Source organism: Giraffa tippelskirchi, chromosome 10 (genome assembly GCF_054371585.1).
Source record: "Giraffa tippelskirchi isolate mGirTip1 chromosome 10, T2T-mGirTip1v1.2.pri, whole genome shotgun sequence".
NCBI classification, from domain to species: Eukaryota; Metazoa; Chordata; class Mammalia; order Artiodactyla; family Giraffidae; genus Giraffa; species Giraffa tippelskirchi.
The window spans coordinates 9,790,983-9,814,443 of NC_137284.1; the positions used below are offsets into that span (position 1 = coordinate 9,790,983).

A 23,461-nucleotide genomic window follows, 5' to 3' on the forward strand; every position below is an offset into this window, starting at 1 on the left:
AGCCCAGCACCATCTTGGCCCAGCTTCATTAAAACAGTTGGGATGCACCGGTTCTAAAATTGACTAGTGGCTTCTATAGGAGGGTGTGTGTGTGTCTAGTTGCTTCTTTATTTCCCAACTCTTACTCTCTTCTTTTTACTGAAGGGATTCTGGGAGTTGCTAGAGGCCAGAGCTGGATGTAGTCCACTTTGGAGGGTACTGGAGGATCATGCCACCTACTTTTGTGCTACTTCAAGGATCCCCAAGGCCAGCCTCAGCAACTACCTTGATATTGAGGTCCCCCCTGTGTTTCCTGCCTTTTGGGGTTGTGAAGACAGATTAGACACGAGCTGGTTCCAACGGGAGGAGCACCTTAGGAGAAATAAGCCTACTCTGTGCTCCTTGAGCACTTTCTTTAGAGATGGGGAAAGGCCTAAGCAGCAGACTTACCTCAAGTTTAGTTTGAGACGCCTGACCCAGGTCTGCTGCTCTTTGCACAGCCCGATGCTGTGGGTTGATCAACAGCAAAAGCTGCTTAGCCCAGTTGATAGGCCCCTCTATCTTATGGTCCCTGTCCCTGGGGCCTCCTCAGCTCCCTTGCTCTCTCCCTAGCCTAACCCAACACCTTGGTGTAGGGAGGAATGACCAATACAAGGGTCTGCGGCGGAATCAGCACCCTCCAATGTTTTTAAGCAGTTGTCATCACAGCAGTTTCCGCTGCATGCCTTTAAATGGGCGGGAGGCTCTGGCGTCTGGTGAATACTCCACGCAGACGGCTATCAAAGAAGAAAGGCCATCTGGCTGTGGGCCCGTGGGATTCTAAAGGTGCGTGGGAGGAAGAGCTCCCCAATCAGGGCTAGGAGGCGGGCACAGAACACCATTCTGGGAAAGGACCGAGGGCAGAGGGAATAGGGTAAGAGTCCTCAGGAGGTTTGGAGACTAGGAACAGCCCGGGCTTCGTGAAGGATCCGCCTTTATCCACCAGGTAAATATGGGGTTGCGGATACAGCCCCACGGGTCTCTACTGCCCCTCGAAGGAGGGCACAGCCTGCGCTAGATCATCCAGCAAGGAAACCGTCGGCTGTCAAGGAGGGGGCCCGGCAAGAAACCCGGCTCAGGCCTGTGTGGCTGCCTTGTGAATATTCACGGTCTTGGGGCCAATCAACGTCTCAACCGCTCAGAGCACACCAATTAGCTTACCGCATGCAGATAAGCATCGTGGACAGTTTTCCAAAAGCTGGTAGAGACCTAACTCCAACAGGAAACGGAACCCTGAGCGGAAAGAGCTCGGTTTTAGCAGCAGTGTACCGCACGATTGGCCGACGGTACGTCACTTCCTATTGGATCGGCGGAAGTTGCTTCCGAGAGCGTTGCCATTTGTAGGAGGGAGTTCCGGTCGTGGCTGAGGTGGTTGCATTTTGTTAGTACGGGAGAGTCACGATGGCTGCAGTGGATTCAGATATCGAGCCGCTGCCTCGTGGGGGTTTCCGCTGCTGCCTCTGCCACATCACTACAGCCAACCGTAAGCGGTGGCTACTCGGGTGTGGGGGGGGCGGTTTCGTCTTTGGGTCCTAGCGAAAGTTAGGGTTACAGGTCATAGTTCTTGCCAAGTCTGTTCGTAGGGACTCATCTCCGTTTTTTCTCCGCCGTCCCGAAGGATTACAAAGTGGGGAGAGTCCCAGCACCTTACACCCCAACGTCCCAGTATCTAAAATCTCCACGACGGAAATTTCCGTATTTTATTCCCTCTTTAACTGTCAGGTATTGGACATCCAGCTCTATGGCGGGGAGAGGGAATTTAGAGAGGTGAAGAAGCTCACCATCTAGAGATGGAGATAATTTTCAATACCCTCTGTTTGGAAAGCTGCAGGATCACAGAGAAGGTAGTAGGGAAAGAAGCCCTACAAGAGGAGCTCCTCAAAGGCAGAGATGGTGAAGTAGCCTGGTATGCTTATTTGGAACGTGGGTTTGGGAAAGGAGACCACGTCCTTTTATGACAGTGCAAGAGGCCCAGTGAAACCTGAGCTTCCACTTTTGAAGTCTGGACTCATAATCTCACCTAAACATGATCTTTCATTTTTCTTTTCCATTGTGAATGAAAAATGCCCTACCACTGTCCGGTAGGGCAAGCCAGAAATCCAGGATATGTCAAACAGCTGACTCAAAGGGAAATAGAAAATTAAAAAATTAGCTAAGTTTTCCCACATTCATCATATCCCGGACTTGTGCCAAGTGCTATGTGTGAATAGTATCTATGTGGTAGGAAATATTAATATCTCCATTTCATACCTGAGGAGACATGAATAGCGAGGTTAAGTTACTTTCCCAAGATTTCATACAGCTTGACAGCTGGGATTTGTTTCTTGGTAGTGTGACTTCTGATTCTGTCCTTGTAATCTCTGTATTATACTCAGAAATGATAAGTGGGAGATAGTGTAGGGTCCTGATTTGTTTAGTTCATTATGTATTGAAGTCAGGAGCAGAAGGGGGCGACAGAGGATGAGATGGTTGGATGGCATCACTGACTTGATGGACATGAGTTTGAGCAAGCTCCGGGAGTTGGTGATGGACAGGGAAGCCTGGCATGTGCCAATCCATGGGGTTGCAAAGAGTCGGACACAACTGAGCGACTGAACTGAACTGAACTGATGTATGACCTAGATAAGTTACCTGTTAGTTTCTTTACAGTGTGCAGGTGTTGCTCTACCTTGCACTTATAGGTGGTTTAAGAAATACTTGTGTACAGCCAGTTCTCCTGGGGACCACTTAGAATGTACTGTACAGACCAATGGACAAGAGAGGAAGCTGAAAGGAGCCAGGAGTTTGTTATTCAAAGATCACATTTTCAACGGCTTAGAAGAATCGCTAGGATCTAGGTATGCAGAGAACAAAGTCAGGGTAGGTACAGTGAAGTGCGATTCCGATGCTTTTGTCTCGCGCTTGTCTTTGCAGGACCCAGCCTTGATGCCCACCTGGGAGGCCGCAAGCACCGGCACCTGGTAGAACTACGAGCTGCTCGAAAGGCCCAGGGACTTCGAAGCGTGTTTGTCAGTGGCTTTCCCCGGGACGTGGGTTCTTCTCAGCTCTCTGAGTACTTCCAGGCTTTTGGACCTGTGGCCAGTGTCGTCATGGACAAGGACAAGGTAGAGTGAATGACTCTGGGGGTAAAGAATGAGTCCCGTGTGCTGCACACCAAAAGAAACGAGGGAGAGACCAGCAGCTGGTCTCTGCTGGTTCCTAACGTGACTTGCCCGTGGTGGGCACCCCAGTACTTGGGCTAGTCCAGTGTTGTGTCTCTCACCCTTGCCCCCTACCCCTGCTGGGATTTTATCAGAGTTAGTCAGAGTTAGTTAGTTTGTCAGAGTTAGTCATTGGGGAACTTGGTCATTTATTTATTCAGTCAGTCTTTTCATTTGCCAGATATTTGTTAATTGCTAATTTTGTACTAAGCACAGCTTAGAGCTGCATTCTGAGGAGTGAATAGGGTAGTCATGGTCCCTGCTTTCACAGATCTTAGAGTCTAGTGGAGAAAGTAGACAATTAAATGAGTAAATGGGTGTTTAAAGACCACACCATTGGGAGATCTGTCCTGACAGTTCAAGAGACTAGTTGATAAACCAGCTGGCAGCTTATTAACTTATGCTGAGAGATACTGAAGTCATCGGGTCAGAATACCCTGTCCTCTGGACAATGCAAAACAGACTTGTTCTTTGTGGTCCTTTTTACCTTGCTTCCATGCCCACCTTTTTTTGAAAATCAGTTGGTCATAGATGTACAAGTTTATTTCTGGAGTCTCAATTACATTCCCCTCATCTGAATGTCTGTCTTTATGCCAGTACCACATTGTCTTTTTTATTTTTTTTATTAAAAAATTGTTTGGGAATTCCCTGGCAGTAACAGTGGTTAGGACTCAGTGCTTTGGCTGCTCGAGCCTGTGTTCAGCCCCTGTCAGGGAACTAAGATCCTGCAAGCCATGTGGCGCTGCCAAAAAAAAATCTTGGGCAAGTTACTTAACCTTGCTATTCATGTCTCCTCAGATATAAAATGGAGATAATAATAGTACCTACCGGGCACACAGGCTCAGTTGCTTCAGTCATGTCCGACTTTGTGACCCAATGGACTGTAGCCTGCCAAATTCCTCTGTCCATGGGATTCTCCATGCAAGAATACTGGAGTGGGTTACCATGCTCTCCTCCAGGGAATCTTCCCGACCCAGGGATCGAACCCTCATCTCCTTCATCTTCTGCATTGGAGGTAGATTCTTTACCGCTGAACCACCGGGGAAGCCTTAGTACCTACCACATAGATATTCATATATAGCACTTGACTGAGAGTCTGGTACATGGTGAATGTGGGAAAACTTAGCTGATTTTTTAATTTTTTAAACAACTTTATTTCATTTTTGGCTAAGCTAGGTCTTCGTTGCTGTGCATGGCTTTCTCTAGTTTTGGTGAGCGGGGGCTACTCTTCATTGCAGTGCACGGGCTTCTCATTGCGGTGGCTTCTCTTGTTACAGAGCACAGGCTCTAGGTGCATGGGCTTCAGTAGTTGCAGCACACGGATTCAATAGTTGTGGCACACAGACTTAGTTGCTTCATGGCGTGTGAAATCTTCCTCGACCAGGGATCAAACCCATGTCCCCTGCATTGGCAGGTGGATTCTTTACCACTGAGCCACCAGGGAAGCCCTTTAGGGTGTTCTGTATATAAGGTCATGTCACCTGCAAATAGTGATAGTTTTGCTTCTCCTTCCCAATCTGATGCCCTTAATTTCTTTTTCTGTCCAGTTGCTCTGGCTGGGACTGGGCTAAATATGAGTGGTGAGAGTGAACATCCTTGTTCCTGATTTTAAAGGGATAGCTCTCAATTTTTTACTATTGAGAATGATGTTAACTGTGGGTTTGTCATATATGATTTTTATTATGTTGAGGTACATTCCTTCTATGCCTGTTTTATTGAATTTTTATCATAAATGAGTGTTGAATCTTGTCACATGCTTTCTCCTGCATCTATTGAGATGATCATATTTTTATCCTTCAGTTTGTTAAAGTATGTGTCATGTTGATTGTTTCATGGATGTTAAACCATCCCTTCATCCCTGAAATAAATCCCACTTGATTGTGGTGTATGATCCTTTTAATGTATTATTGTATTGGATTTATTAATACTTTGTTGAGGATTTTTGCATCTGTGTTCCCCAGAGACAATGACCTGTAAGTTTTCTTTGTTTGTATTGTCTCGGTCTGGTTTTGATATTGGTGACATTGACCTTGTAAAAATAAGTTAGGAAGTGTTCTCTCCTCTTCAGTTTTTGGAGTAGTTTGAGAAGGATAGGTATTAAATTTTTGATGATCCTGGACTTTTGTTTTTTGGGAAACTTTTTGATTACTGTTTCAGTCTCCTTACTAATGATCAGTCTATTCAGATTTTCCATTTCTTCCTGATTCAGTCTTGGAAGGTTGTGTGATTCTAAGAATTTGTCCCTTTCTCTAGGTTGCCCAGTTCGTTGGTGTCTGGGTGTTCATGTTCATAATATTCTCTTAACTTTTGTATTTCTGTGGTATCCACTGTTTCTCTTTTCTTTTCTGATTTTATTTATCAGAGCCTTTGCTCTTTTTTTCTTAGTGAGTCTAGCTAAAGTTTTGTCACAGTACCACACTGTCTTAATTACTATAGAGGGCTCCTTTTTATAAGCAGAATGAGGTTCTAACTTGACCACTGAAGAGAATGTAAAAGAATATGGACATGGGAACTTCCGTGGTGGTCCAGTGGCTAAGACTCTGCTCCCAGTGCAGGGGGCTTGGGTTCGATCCCTGGTCAGGAAACTAGGTCCCACATGCCACAACTAAGACCCAGTGCAGCCAAATAAATTAATTAATTAAAAAAGAATGTGGACTTAAAAAAAAAAAACAGTGTTTATGTTTACACCTAACACAGTGATCATTACATGGATTCTTAATATTCAGTTCAGTTGCTCAGTCGTGTCCGACTCTTTGTGACCCCATGAATTGCAGCATGCCAGGCCTCCCTGTCCATCACTAACTCCCGGAGTTTACCCAAACTCATGTCCATCGAGTCGGTGATGCCATCCAGCCGTCTCATCCTCTGTCGTCCCCTTCTCCTCCTGCCCCCAATCCTTCCCAGCATCAGGGTCTTTTCCAGTGAGTCAACTCCTCGAATGAGGTGGCCAAAGTATTGGAGTTTCAGCTTCAACATCAATCCTTCCAGTGAACACCCAGGACTGATCTCCTTTAGGATGGACTGGTTGGATCTCCTTGCAGTCCAAGGGACTCTTCAAGAGTCTTCTCCAACACCACAGTTCAAAAGCATCAATTCTTCAGTGCTCAGCTTTCTTCACAGTCCAACTCTCACATCCATACATGACCACTGGAAAAACCATAGCCTTGACTAGACGGACCTTTGTTGGCAAAGTAATGTCTCTGCTTTTTAATATGCTATCTAGGTTGGTCATAACTTTCCTTCCAAGGAGTAAGTGTCTTTTAATTTCATGGCTGCAGTCACCATCTGCAGTGATTTTGGAGCCCAGAAAAATAAAGTCTGACACTGTTTCCACTGTTTCCCCATCTATTTCCCATGTAGTGATGGGACCAGATTAAAAGAATCTAATTAAAGCAGGAAAAGTTAGGGGGTCAGTTTAGAGTAACCAGTGAAATGTCATTGGGATGACTGGGGTTTGATGAAATAAGTAAAATGAAGTTTTTCAGAGGCAGGCTCGAGTGAGAATAAAATGCGTGCAATTTGAGTGAGAGAGATAATTGCTTTTCTAAATATGTTCCCCAGTGGGAATTCCCTGTTGGTCTAATGGTTTGAACTCTGCACTTTCACTGCCAAGGGCGAGGGTTCAGTCCTTGGTTGGGGAATTAAGATTCCATAAGCCTTATGTCACAGCTAAAAAATAAATAAATAAATATGTTCCCTAATGTTATGGAAACAGGAAGCGAATATTTCCAATTTATAGGGTGGTCCCCATTTTGAAGAGTCTCACCTACTGTTAGACCATGTGTTTGGATTCTTGGTTCCAAAACTGTCATTACTGTCGCTGTTGTGGTTTGACAGGGAGTGTTTGCCATCGTGGAGATGGGGGACCTGGGTGCCCGGGAAGCTGTTTTGTCACAGCCCCAGCACAGCCTGGGAGGACATCGCCTGAGGGTCCGGCCACGGGAGCAGAAAGAGTTCCAGAGCCCAGCCTCCAGGTCCCCCAAAGGAGTGGCCCCCGACAGTCACCAGCTGATCAAAGCACTCGCCGAGGCCCCAGACGTGGAAGCACAAATGGTAAAGCTCGTGGGGCTGAGGGAGCTCTCCGAGGCTGAGCGGCAGCTTCGGAGCCTTGTGGTGGCCCTAATGCAGGAGGTCTTCACAGAGTTCTTCCCTGGTGAGTCGCCGCCCCACTGTGTCTGAGCCCTCTGTGTCTGCATCCCCAGCCTCCTCAGCTAGTGGTGTTCACTTGCTTGCTTTTCCATCTTTGTGCCCCGTTATGTTCTTCCACCACTTATTCCCTGCAGTGTCTCTTGACCTTTATTCTCTGCTCGGCACCCAGGCTGTGTGGTCCGTCCTTTTGGCTCCTCCATAAACAGCTTTGACGTCCATGGCTGTGATCTTGACCTCTTCCTGGATCTGGGGGACTTGGACGAGCCCCAGGTATGTGACCGTGGAGGCAGCTGTGAAGAGTCAGTGGAAATGGTCATGTGACACTGGGCGAGCCCTTGATCTCTCATGCCTTAGTTCCTTGTCTGTAAAATGGGGATAATAGGACTTGCCTGAAAGAGTTATTATGATTGGAGAAACGTGGATGTGATTGGATAGGATAAAATGAACTGACATGGAATAGGTGACATTTGTGATAGGGGAAAAAAAAATTTCAAAATGGCATCTCTAATATCTTACTGGAGGAGATATATATATGAAATGACATACAATAGTGGCTTATGTTTTTGCTTATCTGTGTTTTGTAACATCTAATGTACAGGTTCTGCCTTGGGAGTAGGAAAGGGTTATTATTTTTTAGAACTGTTTTAGATTCATAGCAAAATTGAGCAGAAAGTACAGAATTCCCATATATCTTTCCCTTGCAAAAGGTTTTTTTTTTTTTTGACTGCACCATGCAACTTGCAAGATCTTAATTCCCTGACCAGGAATCAAACCTATGCCCCCTGCAGTGGAATCACAGAGTCCTAACCACTGGACCACCAGGGAATTCCCCCTTAAGTCTTATTCAATCTGGAATAGTTCCTCTGCCTTTTTTTGCTTTTCCTGACAGTAATATTTTTCTAAAATGTAGGCTGTTTATTTTATGGCATTAAAAGGTTAATTTTTAAAAAGGCTTGTAAGGATTAAAAGAGTTACTACTTTTATAAAGCCTTTAGAATAGGGCCCAGCCCATAATAAGTTGTAATAGATGTATCTTAGAGATGGAATGTTCCCCGGTTAGGGGGCAGCAGGAGAGACAGTTACCCAGCGCATTTCCATCCACAGCCAGCCCCAAAGGCTCCAGAATCTCCCTCCTTGGACTCGGCCCTGGCATCCCCACTGGATCCTCAAGCCCTGGCCTGCACCCCAGCCTCCCCTCCAGACTCACAGCCTCCAGCTTCTCCCCAAGACTCGGAAGCCCTGGACTTTGAAGCCCCTTCCTCCTCACTGGCACCCCAGACTCCAGACTCTGCTTTGGCCTCTGAGACCCTCGCCTCTCCCCAGTCCCTGCCTCCAGCCTCACCACTGCAGGAGGACCGGGGAGAGGGGGACCTGGGGAAGGCGGTGGAACTGGCAGAGGCCCTGAAGCGGGAGAAAGCAGAAGGGGGAGCCATGCTGGAGCTGGTGGGATCCATCCTTCGGGGCTGTGTTCCTGGAGTGTACCGAGTCCAAACCGTGCCCTCTGCCCGGCGCCCTGTGGTCAAGTTCTGCCATCGACCTTCAGGTCTCCATGGTGACGTCTCGCTCAGTAACCGGTACCTTTGAGGTGGTGGGGGAAGGCCAGCTGGCACTCTGGGGAGGGGGCGGGGGGGTGCCCTGCAGCAGCTGAGCTTTGAGGTTGTCCTTTCTTAGTCCCGTCTCTCTTTCTGACTCCCGTCTCGTGTCTGGCTTTCATTTCAATTTTTGGAAGGTATGTTTCTTGGGATACCGATTTTAAGGATTTAGGAAAGAATTCCATGGCTGAGTAAGTTTAGGAAATGCTAAGTTAACACACGCAAGTTTCTCCCATCCCTCCTCTCCTCCTTGCTCTTTCCTCCTCCTCTCCCTTCCTGTCTTTGTTTCTTTGCATAGTAAGTGTTCTGATCAGTCTTATTATTAACATGCTGTGTGACTCCAAGACATTTATAGGATGTAGTGTTTCCCAAACACATTTGATGTGTTTTGGTTTTTTTTTAAGAAGCAACATTCGCTTTCTTTTTTTTAATTATTTATTTTTGGCTGCACTGGGTCTTCATTGCTTGCAAGGGCTTTCTCAGGTTGGGGTGAGTGGGAGCTGCTCTTTATTGTGGTTTGTGGGCTTTTCTTGTTGCAGAGCACAAGCTCTAGGCACGAGGGCTTCAGTAGCTGTGACACAGGGGCTTCGTTGCTTCGAGGCATATGGAACCTTCCCAGACCAGGGATTAAACCCATGTCCCCTGCGTTGGCAGGCGGATTCTTACCCACTGCGCCACTAGGGACATCCCATTTGATGTTCTTTTGTACACACTCTCTCCATACCATGTCAGAGAAACACCTGGAGAAACCCTCTTTGGGCCTTCTTCCAGCTGGCCTCCATTACACGAGTCTGGAATGAGAGCTGGGGGGTGACAAGCTCCTGAGCCCTGACACCCTGTCTGCCCTCTGTCTTAGGCTGGCCCTGCACAACTCCCGCTTCCTGAGTCTCTGCTCTGAGCTGGATGGGCGAGTACGGCCCCTTGTGTACACTCTGCGTTGCTGGGCTCAGGGTCGAGGGCTGTCAGGTGAGAATGAATCAGGACAGACCGGGGGCTGCATTGGTGTCGGGGCAGAGGCAGGGATTCAGGGAGAGAAGGAAGCAGGGTTGAGAAAACTGTCAAGGAGGGGGTCAGAACTGCCTCTGATCTAACCAGAATTAATTATTTATGCAGGGAGTGGCCCACTTCTCAATAACTACGCCCTGACCTTGCTCGTGATCTATTTCCTTCAGACCAGGGACCCTCCTGTGTTGCCCACTGTGTCCCAGCTCACCCAGAAAGCAGGTACAGCAGCCTGGCCTTCACCCGCCCTATCTCCTGAGCTTCATCTCTCTTCTTCATCTTAGACATACTGAGCTTCCTGGGAATGAGATCTCTGCTGTCATTACCATATCCACCCCCCAGACCCCCACCCATCTTCCTGCTTTGAGGCTGACCTTCGACTTTTTTACTTTCATAGGTGAGGGCGAACAGGTGGAGGTTGATGGCTGGGACTGTAGTTTCCCCAGAGATGCCTCGAGACTGGAGCCCAGCACCAATAAGGAGCCTCTGAGTGAGTCTGGGGAGCCTGGGAGAGGACTAACAAGTTCTGTTAATGACACAGTTACTGGCACACAGCAGCCCTTGTGGGTTAGTTAATATCGTTATTGCCACTTTACAGATGAAGAAACTGTGCCTTGGAGTAATGAAGTGGCCTGTCCAGGGTTATGCTGCTAGCAGGGGGAAGGGGCTGTATCTGGGGGGCACTGTGGGGAGAGAGGTTTGACCTCTTGTTTATTGGATCAAAGGAGCCTGGCTCTGGCACTCCTCTGAGCCACTTGGGAGGGAAAAGGCAAGTCCAGCTCAGAATGGCTGTGGTACAAGGCTGATCTCAGTTCTGGCCTCTAAGGGACCCATGTTCCCTGCTCTTCCTCTTCCTCCAGGTTCCCTGCTGGCCCAGTTCTTCTCCTGCATCTCTTGTTGGGATCTTCGTGGCTCCCTGCTGTCCCTGCGGGAGGGTCAGGCACTACCCGTGGCAGGGGGACTGCCCTCTAATATCTCGGAAGGCCTGCGCCTCGGCCCCATGAATCTCCAGGACCCCTTTGACCTGAGTCACAATGTGGCAGCCAACGTGACCAGCCGGGTGGCCGGGAGGCTACAGAACTGTTGCCGAGTGGCAGCCAATTACTGTCGAAGCCTCCAGTACCAGCAGCGGTCTTCCCGGGGTCGGGACTGGGGGCTGCTTCCCCTTCTGCAGCCCAGCTCCCCTAGCTCCATGCTCTCTGCGACACCTATCCCCTTACCCCCTGCTTCCTTCACCCAGCTCACTGCTGCGCTGGCCCAGGTGTTAAGGGAAGCCTTAGGGTGCCATATAGAACAGGGAACCAAGAGACTGCGGTCAGAGGGAGGTGGCCCTGGGGAGCTGCCCCAGGGAGGGACAAGCAAAAGAGCAAAACTAGACGGACAGAAAAAAAGTTGTGAGGAGGGGCCAGAGGAGCAGCAGGGATGTACAGGGGAGCATGGTGAAGATGGTGTGGAAGAGATGGTCATAGAGGTTGGAGAGTTGGTGCAGGACTGGGCAATGCGGAGCCCTGGGCAGCCAGGGGAGCTGCCCCTGATGACTGAAAAGCATCTAGCCACCAGAGAAGAGGGGCAGTCAGGCACCGCAGCGCTGGCCGAGCAGGGGCCCAGAGGACCTGAGGCAGCCTGCGAAGGGTCTCAAGCCGAGGCTGAGAAGCGGGTGTCGCTCTCAGTGAGCTGGCGTTGCACCTTGTGGCACTGTGTGTGGCAGGGGCGGCGGCGTGCCCGGAGACGCCTGCAGCAACAAATCAAGGAAGGAGGTGGAGCTGGTGCTGGCTCGGGAGCAGGGTGGCTGGCAACTGAGGCTCGGGTCACCCGGGAGCTGCGGGCACTGAGCAGTACTGAACAGAGGCCAGAGGCTGAGCCACTCCTGACCTTTGTGGCGTCCGCCTCCCAGGCTGACCAGAGTCTCACTGTGACCCCACTCCAGGATTCTCAAGGCCTGTTCCCTGATCTCCATCATTTCTTACAGGTTTTCCTCCCTCAAGCACTTCGAAACCTGCTTAAGTGAAGATGGGGACCCTGAAAGGCAATAAAGCTGCTAGTTTAATGAACACTAGTTTCCTCTATTTCCACCTGGTGATACTACTCCTTCCCCACTAGTGCTTAGTGCAGCCTTAGAGGTACCTTGTCTCGTCACCCTAAAGTAGATCTCCCAGCCTGTTTCCTTTCATGCCCAGGGCAAGTGATTGGCACCTGGACCCCCTCAGTACTGAGTTCTGGAAAGATGGAGTGCTGGGTGGGTGGCTTGAGCTGCACCTGAGAAGAACCGAGTTTCCTTCCTCTTTCCTGCCCAGATTATGAATGGTGACGGGGCCTGAAATTTGGGGTCAGGGTTCTAAATCCATTCTCTTCATATTAGGTAAAAAATGTTCAGATCTCAGCATGGGTAAAGGGCAACCCCTCAGTTGAACTGTCAGCCCCTCCAGGGTGACAGGGCTTGGCTGTGTTCTCCCTCAGTCCCTCCCCTGTTGCGGGTCCCCGGAAGAGTGCCTCTTCTCTCAGTTAACAGCATATTTGAGCTGCAAGGTGGTTTAATGGAAAAAGCCTCACTTTTACGGAGGGTTTCAGACCTGGGCTCGGGTTAGATGTACAGTCTCTCCTCTAGAAAGCTGGAACAAAAGGAGCGTGGGACCCCGCCACCTCCACGCAGTTGCCACCACAGAGTGTCATACGACCACGAAGTTGTGGGTCTGGCACGACCTCCACCAAATGACCGCGGGCCAGGCGACCCGGAGGGAAACGCCTCTGGTGCCCCGCGAGATGCCGAGCTGGCAGCTCTGCCACGTAGCTTGCAGAGGGGCAGCTTTCCAGCCAGGAGTCAGCGTCTCCGCGCGGTCTACCTCTACGTCCGGACTCGGATTGACCATCTCCCACTGCGCAGGCGCGAGTTTTTTTCCGCGCTGGCCAGCAGGCCCCACCCACTTCTTTTTCCATTCAGCTGCTGCGGGATACCGAACTGTCGTGCGTAAGCCTTCTATGCCGTCCTCGCTTTCCGGCTGCTGTTGCTCCACGGCTCTCCCCTTCCCCCCTCCCTTCTCTCCCTGACGGCTTACTTTGCGGCAGCGCGGAGAGCCCCACCCCCTTTCTCTGCGGAATCACCATGGCGGCTGGGGTAAGTTTGCCGGCTCCGGCGATCCAGGTCATCGTATCCGATGCCATCCTCTGCCCGAACAGGCTCAGCCGTCGTCAGAGGGGTTCTGCAGCTGAGTCGGGAACTGATCCGGGGTTTAGAGATCGTGCTGTTCGAGAGTAGGGCCTCCAGGCTCCAGAGGGGAACTGAGGCTAGGGCTCTGGGAGGCCGAAGAGGTGGAAGGGTCTGGGGTAGAGGAGAAAAGGGATGTCAGATTCTGGCAGTCTGAACCTTGATAAAGCAGTTCGGGTTCATTGCCGCCTCGAGACGTGGGATCCGGGCAGGTTGGCAAAACTTTTGCGACCGTTTTGTGGGGCAACAGGAGGGGCAGGGCGAAGAGGAGGGTCCTTATGGGCAGGTACGGCTGGCCACTGTTAAGGGTGGTCCGGCGGGGAGGTTTGGGAGCGAGAAGAGTCGCCGGACAGGGAAGTCGGGCCAATTGGACCTCTCTGGCCAGGTTAATAAAAGAGGAGAAGGCAACCCGGAGAACTCACAGCGGGACAGGACCGAAGAGATGGAATGCGTGACAAGAAATGAAAGGGTTTTTAGGGAGACCGAGTTGATTTAAGATGCCATTCGGTTCCCGTGGCTATTCGGAGGGGGCTCGGAAATGTCTTGGTCGATGTGTGTGTCTTGGAAACAAGGGTGATACTTCTGAAGGATGAGCAGCTCAGCAGTAGAGTAGTCAGGCACTCGGGAACCACGAATGAATGAACCAGGGCTCTGGGAAGGGAGGGCTGTGTATTTGTCGGCAGATGGAGTCTGAGGGACCTAGAAGTTCTGTATTTCTTGGAAATATATTTGAGGGGAAGAGAATGATCCTAGAGACGTCCTTAGAGAAGGTCAAATCTGTCAACAAGCTTTATTTAGCAGTTGGTGTGTAGTTCTGTCCTCGGTATTTCAGGGGACTCTGGTTACACTTGACAGCAGACAGGGAAGAACTAACTGGGTTCACCAGAGGGAGTGAAGTGAAATGGATTGGGATTACTCAGCGAAGTCATTCCCCGGAAACATTTAGGACTGGGACCCTTCTAGTCATTAATGTTTTATTCCCCATCTTTTCCCCACAGACCCTGTACACATATCCTGAAAACTGGAGGGCCTTCAAGGCCCTCATTGCCGCTCAGTACAGCGGGGCTCAGGTCCGCGTGCTCTCCGCACCACCCCACTTCCATTTTGGCCAAACCAACCGCACCCCCGAATTTCTCCGTAAATTTCCTGCTGGCAAGGTGAGTAGGGAAGTGGAAGAGGGGCCTTTGGTCCTGAGAACCCAAGGAGGACTGAGTAGCCATCACTCTGAAAATGGCTTCCATCTTTAAACGGGATCTTTTCATGTTATTTTTTTTCCCTACACTTCAGAGACTTAAAAAAAAACTTTTATTTTGAGATAATGGTGACTTGTTTGTAGTTAAAAATAGTACAGAACTCTTCAGTGACTTCCTGTAAAACTCACAAGCTTCTTTGAGGCAGACTGAATGAATTTTGACTGATTTCAGTGCAAATATCAATAGGTCAGATATCTGCTGTGAGTGAAATTCTTGCCCCAAGAGGCTTATGGAGGTAGATAAATAACCATGCTAAGTCAAGTCCAGTGGGGTAGTATGTGGTAATACTCTGGATAATATAGACAGCAGTAGAGGACTTGGTTTCTTGCCTTTTGCTTATTTGATTGAGTAATTATGTACAAATATCTAATATCTAAATTTGGGGGGGTTTCTTATGTGAGTTCACATTGTAGGGAATAGCAAATTAGTCATGTAGTTTTGATTCTTGAGTTTCGATAGTATTAAGAGTTGGGTTAGCAAGGGATATCAGCCTTATATAAAAATTTCTATTCAAAACAGTTGAGCCTCCTGGATTTGACTAGTGAGAAACTGCTGTGTATTTTACTTTTGACTGTTTTGTCACCAGGTTCCAGCCTTTGAGGGTGACGATGGATTCTGTGTGTTCGAGAGCAATGCCATTGCCTACTATGGTAATCTGCAGTGGCTGTGGGAGTGGGAGGGTGGGGTAGCTGGAGTGGACAAGGGGAGGAATCTCCAGGCACCTGGACTGGTCTTGGCATAACCCCAGAGTTCTGACCTTCATGTTCCGCCTCTGCAGTGAGCAACGAGGAGCTGCGGGGAAGTACTCCCGAGGCGGCAGCGCAGGTGGTGCAGTGGGTGAGCTTTGCTGATAGCGACATGGTGCCACCAGCCAGCACCTGGGTGTTCCCTACCTTGGGCATCATGCACCACAACAAGCAGGTGAGCCTTGGAGCTTGGGGGAGACCACGGGCCGGGGTGGCATCAGCTCCTGAGCATCCGGGAGGAAGCAATAGGAAGGGCAATGCCAAGAACACCTAAATAGTAAATACCTAAACTTTGGGGTGTAAGCTGGGAGTGCTGGGGAGCGCTGGGCTGTTGATGGTATCTGGACTCTGTCTAACAGACCCAGTGGAGGTGGGAGGACTGAGTGGACAGACCTGCGATTTCTGCTGTAAAAAGATTGTATCAGATGGTAAGGGGGTATAGTTAGACCAGATGACCTCTGAGGTGATTTCTAAAATTCAAAGATATATGACTATGATTACTACAGTTTGAAATGAAGCCATACTACACCATGAAGAAATTTAACATTGAGAGCTTCATTTGTGATACATTTGCAGTGAGCCAGGACTCAGTGGAATAGCTATTCTGGTTCTGTTAATGGGGGAGAAGGGCAGGGACAGGGCTTGCTACCCACTGCTGAGTCAGATCATTTTAAATCAATAGGCCACAGAGAATGCAAAGGAGGAGGTGAGGCGAATTCTGGGGCTGCTGGATGCTCACTTGAAGACGAGGACTTTTCTGGTGGGCGAACGCGTGACGCTGGCTGACATCACAGTTGTCTGCACCCTGTTGTGGCTTTATAAACAGGTGAAGTATATAAAGAATCTGGGTTGGCAGGGGGTAGGTGAGGGTTAGAAACAAAGTGACAAGTCTGCCAGGTTGCCTGTATCTTGGGTCACAAGAGTCAGACGTGACTGAGCACGCATGCACGTGCACACTCATGAAGGGGCTTGGGTGGCTGATGGTTTGAACCTTAATTGAAGTCACGAGGGTCAGAAAGTGCCATTATCATCGCCCCTTTGGTTCCAGTTGATCCGGTAGTTGAGGGCTTTAGGCTAATCTTTACTACTGAAACAAGATTGGGAGTCTTTACTACTGATATAATATCTTTGCTGTTGTTACTTTTCTTTCTGTAATCTTTGGTTCCTGTGATCTTTTATGCCTTTGATGGTTTAGTCCGTAAGTTGTGTCTGACTTTTGCGACCCCATGGACTGTAGCCCACCAGGCTCCTCTGTCCATGGGATTCTCCAGGCAAGAATACTGGAGTGGGTTGCCATGCCCTCCTCCAGGATATCTTCCCAACCCAGGGATTGAACCCTCGTCTCCTGTGGCTTCTGCATTGCAGGCGGATTCTTTACCACTAAGCCACCAGGGAAGCCCTTAAGATCATTAACTATTATGATCTGTTCAAAGACAAGTATTATAGGCAGGTTGAGATCACAGAATGGCTTAGGCCAAAAATGACTTCTCTTATGTCAGGAAAGTCATGCCTGGTTCTCTTTTAATGTGGATCCCCTAACCTTATTTTCTTACATCGCAACCGCTTCCCCTTCTAAGAAGTTCGGTACTATTCTGTCGCCCGTAATTTCTGTTTGGCAGCTGTTATATGTAGTTTGTTCTCATGTTTCTAGGGCAGCCTGTTTGTGTTTAGTTGTGAGGACAGAGGTAGGGGCGGCGGCTTCAGCATTAGGGTCTTTGGAGGCAGAACTTGGAATAGTGTCTTATTCATTGGTTGTTGGTGGAGCAGGCGGGTGTAGGAGGGGGCTGTGTGTGTGAATTCCATTAATCTTTTTCTCCTCATGGACTCTGTAAAACCAAGGTAGTAATAATCACCATTAAGGTTACTGGGTTAAAGAAGGTGGCACATTGCTGGTCCTAAACAGCAGTTTTTGAACCGATGCTGGCCAGAATAGTAATGTGATAACCGCAAAGCAACAAGCACCTACTCTTGTCAGAGCCTGTGCCAAGGCCTAACAGGGCCCATCTTAGTGAGTCTTTGCATGTTGTGTGGGTGAGAGAAATGTAACCCGCCAAGGGCATGTAACTTGGAAGTTGTGGGGTAGGATTTGAGAACCAGCACTACAGAAGTGATGGTGATGTGGCCCTGTTAGGATTGTTTTCCCTCTGATATTGGTAAATGGAAACAACAGTAAATGAGTTTTTCATGAAGCTGAGTTTAAGGACTGTCATTCTGAAATAAAACATTTTTTTTGCTGTCAGATATTTACTTTTTGAACTTTGATGATACATGTATGTCTCACATATCACATAGTTCATGTAGGTAGTTTTTGTTACTTATTTGGCAGAGGGAGTAGTTGGTAGCCCTCTGTTGGTCCCAGCCTTTTCAGTTTTACTGAAATTGTAGGTATGAAATGGCTTTGTAAAAGGAGTAAGGGATGATTTAAGTATTCTTGCCAAGTCTATGCATAGTGAATGGGTGGTGGGACCAGCATCCATTAAACTGGATTGGGCTGCTAGAGAGAGACTAGTGAGGTAGGTGGGCATAGCCCTCCTGGGAAAGCTGGTGTCTGGGGGCTGAAAAGGAGCTGGAGCTTCAGTGTAGACAGAAGCATGGGTCTCTGGCTCTGGCTCAGACACATCAGGATGTTTCCCTCCACTGACTTCATGTCCATTCTCGCATCCTGGCAGGTTCTGGAGCCTTCTTTCCGCCAGGCCTTCCCTAATACCAACCGCTGGTTCCTCACCTGCATTAACCAGCCCCAGTTCCGGGCTGTCTTGGGAGAGGTGAAACTCTGTGAGAAAATGGCCCAGTTTGATGGTAAGTCTGAGGTTGGGGAACATGCAGGCAGGATCAGGGGACTGGTTTGCTCATTCTTAACCCCTTGATTTCCTGTCTGGGTTTTGGGTTATGTGGATGCACAGAACATAGGGCATCGCGTGTAGTAGCTAATCTTGTGTGACACTCTTACACATTGTTAATTCTTACACACCCGTATGCTGGCACTCGTTTGTGTTAACATGTAGAGTCCTGGTATGCATGTGTCAGTTGCTGAGGGTTGCAGTCTTGCTCAGGGACGTACAGTGAACTGGTGGCAGGCACCGTAGCATCTGCATCCCTTACTTGGCCCCCTAGCAGTTTTCCTCCCATTACTGTCCTTGTGCCTGGTTTGGGAAGGATGTGGAAAGAGGTCAGATGCTGACTTTTCTCCCTCTCTTTTGCACCAGCTAAAAAGTTTGCAGAGAGCCAGCCTAAAAAGGACACCCCACGGAAGGAGAAAGGTTCTCGAGAAGAGAAGCCGAAGCCCCAGGCGGAGCGGAAGGAGGGCAAAGAGGAGAAGAAGGCGGCCGCCCCCACTCCTGAGGAGGAGCTGGATGAATGTGAGCAGGCACTGGCTGCTGAGCCGAAGGCCAAGGACCCCTTTGCCCATCTGCCCAAGAGGTATGGATGTTGGAGGGCTTGGGGCCCAGGATTTTAGGTTGTCCATACAAGATTGAGTTGCTTATCAACAACAGGTGGGTGAATTTTCAAAAAGAAAGCAAGTTTCTAGTGCATCTGGTATTTGAGAATATCAGAACTTCTTTCTAGCAAAGAAAGCAGACGGCCCCAGAATTTGGTGTGGAGGTGACTTGCTGGTGACTTGTTTGGTCTTGGGTGCACTTGTCAAGATTTGAGACGACTAGTACATCGAGGGGTGCGGGAAGGACGAAGATGCAGAGAGCGCCTGGCATCGGCTCTGCTGGGCTGGCTTTGCTGAGGCAGCAGACACATCAGTAGCCTTTGATTATCTTTTTGCTGCACCAGCCTGTATCAGAATTGCTCATTAAGAGAAAGAATGATGACTATGGCTATATAGTGCTTGTCTGGTTGTTTCCCAGACGAAGGGAGTTAAACCCCTCAAGGAGAAAGAGGCAGATGAGGTGGGTGACTGTGTAGGGTTCTTGGAAGAAAGAATACAGTAGAGAGGAGATTTTTAGAATCATATCTTCTTCAGCCACTGCTCTAAGTCACCTTATTAGAGTTTCAAGCAATATGAGAAATGTCTTTTCTGTAGTCACATCACTTAGTTCTGTTTTCTGTTTTTCTTGCCCACTCACTTTGCCTTTCCCAAAGCCATCTGTCTTGTCACTGGTTGGTCCTTTGGGATGCAGGATTGTCTGACCTCCCCATCTTGTAGTGGTTTGTATATGGGATGAAGGAGCACGCACTGGTGGTGGGCATAAGAAGTATGTGCGGTTATAAGCGACAAACATGGTACTGGATAGTTGCCGTAAGAAACCGCTGCTTTCCACTTTGGGGACCAACTTGGGGTGTAGCTGAGATTTCTTCCTCCCAGGCACTTCATACAAGAGGCTCCTAACACAGCTGCTCTTTAAAGATGTGTTTCTAAACCTTTTAACACAAGGTCAGGTCAGGAGTGAGCAGCATTTTTGGTATATGATAACCAACCCAAACTGTATATGCTGTTGTAACATAGATACTGTTAATTATTAGCTGGAGACATTCACATATTTTGGGTCTGTACACTGGGCAGAAAATAAATCAGGCAGTAAACATTAATAAATCTTCAGTAAACTGCTTTCTTTGTTATTGTTTTGGCATGTCTGTTCATACCTGTTGGTTGCATTACCATGGTGCTCTCCTGAGCTGCCAAGATGCTTTTCCCCAGGATTCTTAAAGGGAATGTCTTCAAAGACAGAAAGACAAGACTCAAATGAGTCCAGAGTTAATTTTAGTTATTTTAAGGCCTTTCAGCTAATGTGTTTCAGGAGCTGTTTAGAGCCTGTGTTCAGTTTAGGGGGAGAAATGGACACATGGTCGTGAATGATAAAGTTCAGACCGTTCAGGAGGAAGTGAAAAAAAACTCCCCAGCTCCACTTTTGAGGTGGTTGAGGCTGTAAAGCTCCTCGGTTGAGGTCTCTGATGTGCATTTGGGAAGGCCCTAGGACCTCGGGTTAAAGGACAGTTCTCGGCTACATTATAACAATGAGCAAGTCACAGTACTTAGCCATGTTTGTTTATAAAAGGAGGGACAGTAACAGTCTGACTCTAGGGTTTGTTGACTTACTCATACTAATAATTGAACAAGTTAAACATCCAGTATAATGGTGTTTAAGAAATTTATGTCACGTTCATGCAGTAGAACATCATTTAGCCATTAAAACATTTGCAAAACATTCTCAATAGCCAGGCAATGAACAAATTGTGTAAGGCACAGAGCTACATGCAGCATCTTGGGAAAACCGCCAGTGGGAAATACATTAAAATATTGAGGCATCACAAGTGATCTTCTTCAGTCAGCATGTATTTTTATAATTGGAAAAAACAAAACGGAAGCTCTCTTACCATGGTGGGAGACACCTCTCCTGTACTGATGCTGGCATCCTTGGCGTCTGTCCCTGTGCCAGGTTGCTTCAGAGACCACCTGGGGGGTTTTCAGCACCTGAACTTGTTTCTGGGCAGAGTAACTGAAGGACGTGGGTGTAGGGTTTGGCGTGGAGGCTCTTTGAAAACATTCATCTCTTACGTTGCTGTCATAGTGTGTGTAACCCGAAGAGGCCTGTGTGATGGGGGTGGGGGGTGGGCAGTGACTTGGGTGAGTCAGGAACCAAGTGTGACTCATGGAGAAGAGCCCTGGGAGGGGCCAGACGGGAAAAAAAGGAGTTCTCGCTGTGAGTCTCCACCAGGGGGCAGCAGCTCCCCACGCCTTTCTTGGGGCAGATGGCCCTTGGGCCCCCCTGGGCCCCACCCACCGCGGGCCCTGCATACCCTGGGCCCCTCTCATACCCCTCAGCTCTCCTCCCTTGAGGAGATACCCATCTGCCAGTCCAGTGACTTCCTGTAAAGCAGTACACTGGAGTGAAAATGCCCTTAGCTTCTCTTAGCCTGGCGACATCTGTTAACCTCAGTAGGACCTTCCCGACCTTCACTTCCTTGCTTTATTACCCCCGTGCAGTACCTTTGTGTTGGATGAATTTAAGCGCAAGTACTCCAACGAGGATACGCTCTCCGTGGCGCTGCCGTACTTTTGGGATCACTTTGACAAGGATGGCTGGTCCCTGTGGTACTCTGAGTATCGCTTCCCTGAAGAGCTCACCCAGACCTTCATGAGCTGCAACCTCATCACTGGTGAGAGGATGGCTCTGGGGGGAGGAAGGGAGGCCATGGTAGTGGGCAATGTGATTTCAAAGGCTGAATGTTCTTCTTCCCCTTCAGGGATGTTCCAGCGATTGGACAAACTGAGGAAGAATGCCTTTGCCAGTGTCATTCTTTTTGGAACCAACAATAGCAGCTCCATTTCTGGGGTCTGGGTCTTTCGAGGCCAGGAGCTTGCTTTTCCGGTGAGGAAGGTGCAGGGGTGGTGGGGCGAGGATTTGGGAAATGCACTCATATTCCTGAGTCAGAGGGCATCCTGGAGAGTTCAAGGGATGTGTCCATGAAAAAGCAGTCATTTTCATAGGCGTCCTGGGCTTTGATGATGGGTGTCTGAGCTGGAAGTAACAGGTGTGGGACAGTGTCCAATAACCTGACCACATACTTCTTACCTGACTTTTTCTCCCCAGCTGAGTCCAGATTGGCAGGTGGACTACGAGTCATACACATGGCGGAAACTAGATCCCAGCAGTGAGGAGACCCAGACGCTGGTTCGAGAATACTTTTGCTGGGAAGGGGCCTTCCAGCATGTTGGCAAAGCCTTCAATCAGGGCAAGATCTTCAAGTGAACACCTCTTGCCATCGCCCAGCGCCTGCACCTGCCCTTCGGGGAGAATGGGGGTCATTAAAGGAAACTGAACATTGAACCCTTCCCTGTGCTGCCTCCTTTGTGGGTGATGGCTTCTTCAAAGGGGAGTAGATGTGTTGGAGCAGGGTTTTGTCCGTGCCTGCGGGACCTCCTTGTGCAGGAGAGAAGTCTTCAGAAGAGCAGAGAGGCCGCTCCTCAGTTTTTGTTTTACTGCCTTGCTTCTCCCGTGATGACCATCTTCTAGCTTAGCTGGGAAAGATTGGATGTAGTTGGGAAGTGGTGACACGGGGCTTTGTAACTACGTAATTCCAGACCCTCCCCCGTGACGGGGGAAGAGTACCTGCTGGTGCGGTGAGAGCACAGCACGCACAGCCACTTAACAGCTCCCCGCCGCTGCCTGGTGGGGCAGCAGCCACTGCCAAGGATCAGAGCTTTAACACTGCAGACCAACAACAAGATGAGGCACAGGCTCCTTGGAACAGATAACTGGCCTATGGGCCCAACTTGTCAGCGGATCGTCTCTGGGGTATCCCTACTTTCTCACAAGGAAGTGGGGTTCCAAGATTTAAGTAACTTGCCTGTGATCATATGTCTTAGGTGGTGGAGGCAGAATTTTGAACCCAGTGGGTGTCCCTGGAGCCTGTACCATAAACACACCCTGCTGCTTCCTGGAATGTGGAGCAGTCATAAATGTCATTTAACAACCCTGCTCAGACCAGTGCTGGTTGGTTTTTTTTTCCTTTGAGCTTAATTTTTATTACACCCTTTTCAGAGATAACTTGCCCTTCTCTGATGGTCTTTTCTGTGTTGTGAAGAGCATTATGGATCTCCCTGTAAATTTAACAGCTCAGGGGAAATTGGAAACCTGGTTTGGTTCACATTTTGAAGCATATGCAGAAAGTCGTGAGTCTGGTCTCCAGGTTATACGTAACTGGTTATTTTTTTCCCATCCCTTTTAGTGTAGGCCCAAAGAAGGGGATTCTTGGCTGGGGAGGGGACACAGTGATTTCTCCTGGTCCAGGTGGGTACAGGCTGGTAGCTTGTAAGGGTGTAGGACTAACTGAGCTAGGACCTTGACTGCAGTTGGGGTTCTGTGAATAAATGATTGGGAAGGTTGCGACTTGGAATCCAGCTGGGTGAGGATGGGTTGATTCTTGCTCAGACTTGGCTCCCTTGGTAGCTCTATCTTGCTTCCGAATATTCTGGGCTCCTCTAGGATAGGATCTAAGAGTGCTAGGTGCTGGCCAGGGTGTGCCCTAGGCTGGTTGCTGGGGCCTCACAGAACCTGTCAGACTCCCCTCCCGGATTCCATTTCCCTCCACACCCCCGGCTCCTTGTCTTGTGTAATTTTCCCGACCTTCCTGGTACCCTTAATCTTCCCAGGACCTTGGAGGCTGAGGCAGGAGAAATCGAGCCGGGCAGGTAGGTTTGAAGGGTTAGCCTGAGAGGCCTGGGGAAAGCGGCGGCGGTTCCGCTGGGTGGGCCGCAGCTCGAGCTGCGGCGGGCCTGGCAGCCCACGTGGACAGCGGGGTTCTGGCGTGGGGGGCCTGGACCGCCTCCCAGCCTCCCTCGGAGACT

At 49.2% G+C, this 23,461-nt stretch overlaps 2 protein-coding genes and 1 long non-coding RNA gene across 5 annotated transcripts; 2 read left to right on the top strand and 1 right to left on the bottom strand.

Moving 5' to 3' along the window:
• Nucleotides 1–858: 858 nt before the first annotated feature.
• On the top strand, nt 859–12,012 carry TUT1 (terminal uridylyl transferase 1, U6 snRNA-specific). Of its 3 annotated transcripts, none has more exons than XM_081534787.1 (9): nt 859–1,304; nt 2,932–3,122; nt 7,056–7,371; nt 7,537–7,637; nt 8,472–8,941; nt 9,816–9,925; nt 10,073–10,183; nt 10,359–10,451; nt 10,822–12,012. In XM_081534787.1, the coding sequence occupies exons 2-9, from the start codon at nt 3,108–3,110 to the stop codon at nt 11,967–11,969; spliced, it is 2,364 nt and encodes a 787-aa protein (XP_081390913.1). In that variant the 5' UTR covers nt 859–1,304; nt 2,932–3,107; the 3' UTR covers nt 11,970–12,012. The 3 variants fall into 3 exon arrangements, with proteins under 3 accessions (XP_081390913.1, XP_081390912.1, XP_081390911.1); XM_081534786.1 differs by having other exon boundaries at nt 859–964; XM_081534785.1 differs by lacking the exon at nt 859–1,304 and adding an exon at nt 1,384–1,501.
• A 450-nt stretch (nt 12,013–12,462) lies between these two features.
• On the bottom strand, nt 12,463–20,707 carry LOC145523798 (uncharacterized). Its single transcript, XR_014066891.1, has 2 exons — nt 20,488–20,707; nt 12,463–13,277 (listed from the first exon to the last, which is right to left on the bottom strand). It is a non-coding gene; the product is annotated as an uncharacterized LOC145523798 (long non-coding RNA).
• On the top strand, nt 13,041–21,941 carry EEF1G (eukaryotic translation elongation factor 1 gamma). Its single transcript, XM_081534790.1, has 10 exons — nt 13,041–13,073; nt 14,162–14,320; nt 15,003–15,066; nt 15,195–15,337; nt 15,845–15,988; nt 17,832–17,961; nt 18,369–18,582; nt 21,098–21,270; nt 21,358–21,482; nt 21,705–21,941. The coding sequence occupies exons 1-10, from the start codon at nt 13,062–13,064 to the stop codon at nt 21,861–21,863; spliced, it is 1,323 nt and encodes a 440-aa protein (XP_081390916.1). The 5' UTR covers nt 13,041–13,061; the 3' UTR covers nt 21,864–21,941.
• The last annotated feature ends 1,520 nt before the right edge of the window (nt 21,942–23,461 follow it).

Coding starts and splice junctions, on each gene's coding strand:
- TUT1 (XM_081534785.1), top strand. CDS start 1,420: ATGGCTGCAGTGGATTCAGATATCGAGCCGCTGCCTCGTGGGGGTTTC. Junction 3,123..7,055: donor TCGTCATGGACAAGGACAAG/GTAGAGTGAATG, acceptor GTGGTTTGACAG/GGAGTGTTTGCCATCGTGGA. Junction 8,942..9,815: donor GACGTCTCGCTCAGTAACCG/GTACCTTTGAGG, acceptor CCTCTGTCTTAG/GCTGGCCCTGCACAACTCCC.
- EEF1G (XM_081534790.1), top strand. Junction 15,338..15,844: donor TCATGCACCACAACAAGCAG/GTGAGCCTTGGA, acceptor TTAAATCAATAG/GCCACAGAGAATGCAAAGGA. Junction 15,989..17,831: donor TGTTGTGGCTTTATAAACAG/GTGAAGTATATA, acceptor GCATCCTGGCAG/GTTCTGGAGCCTTCTTTCCG.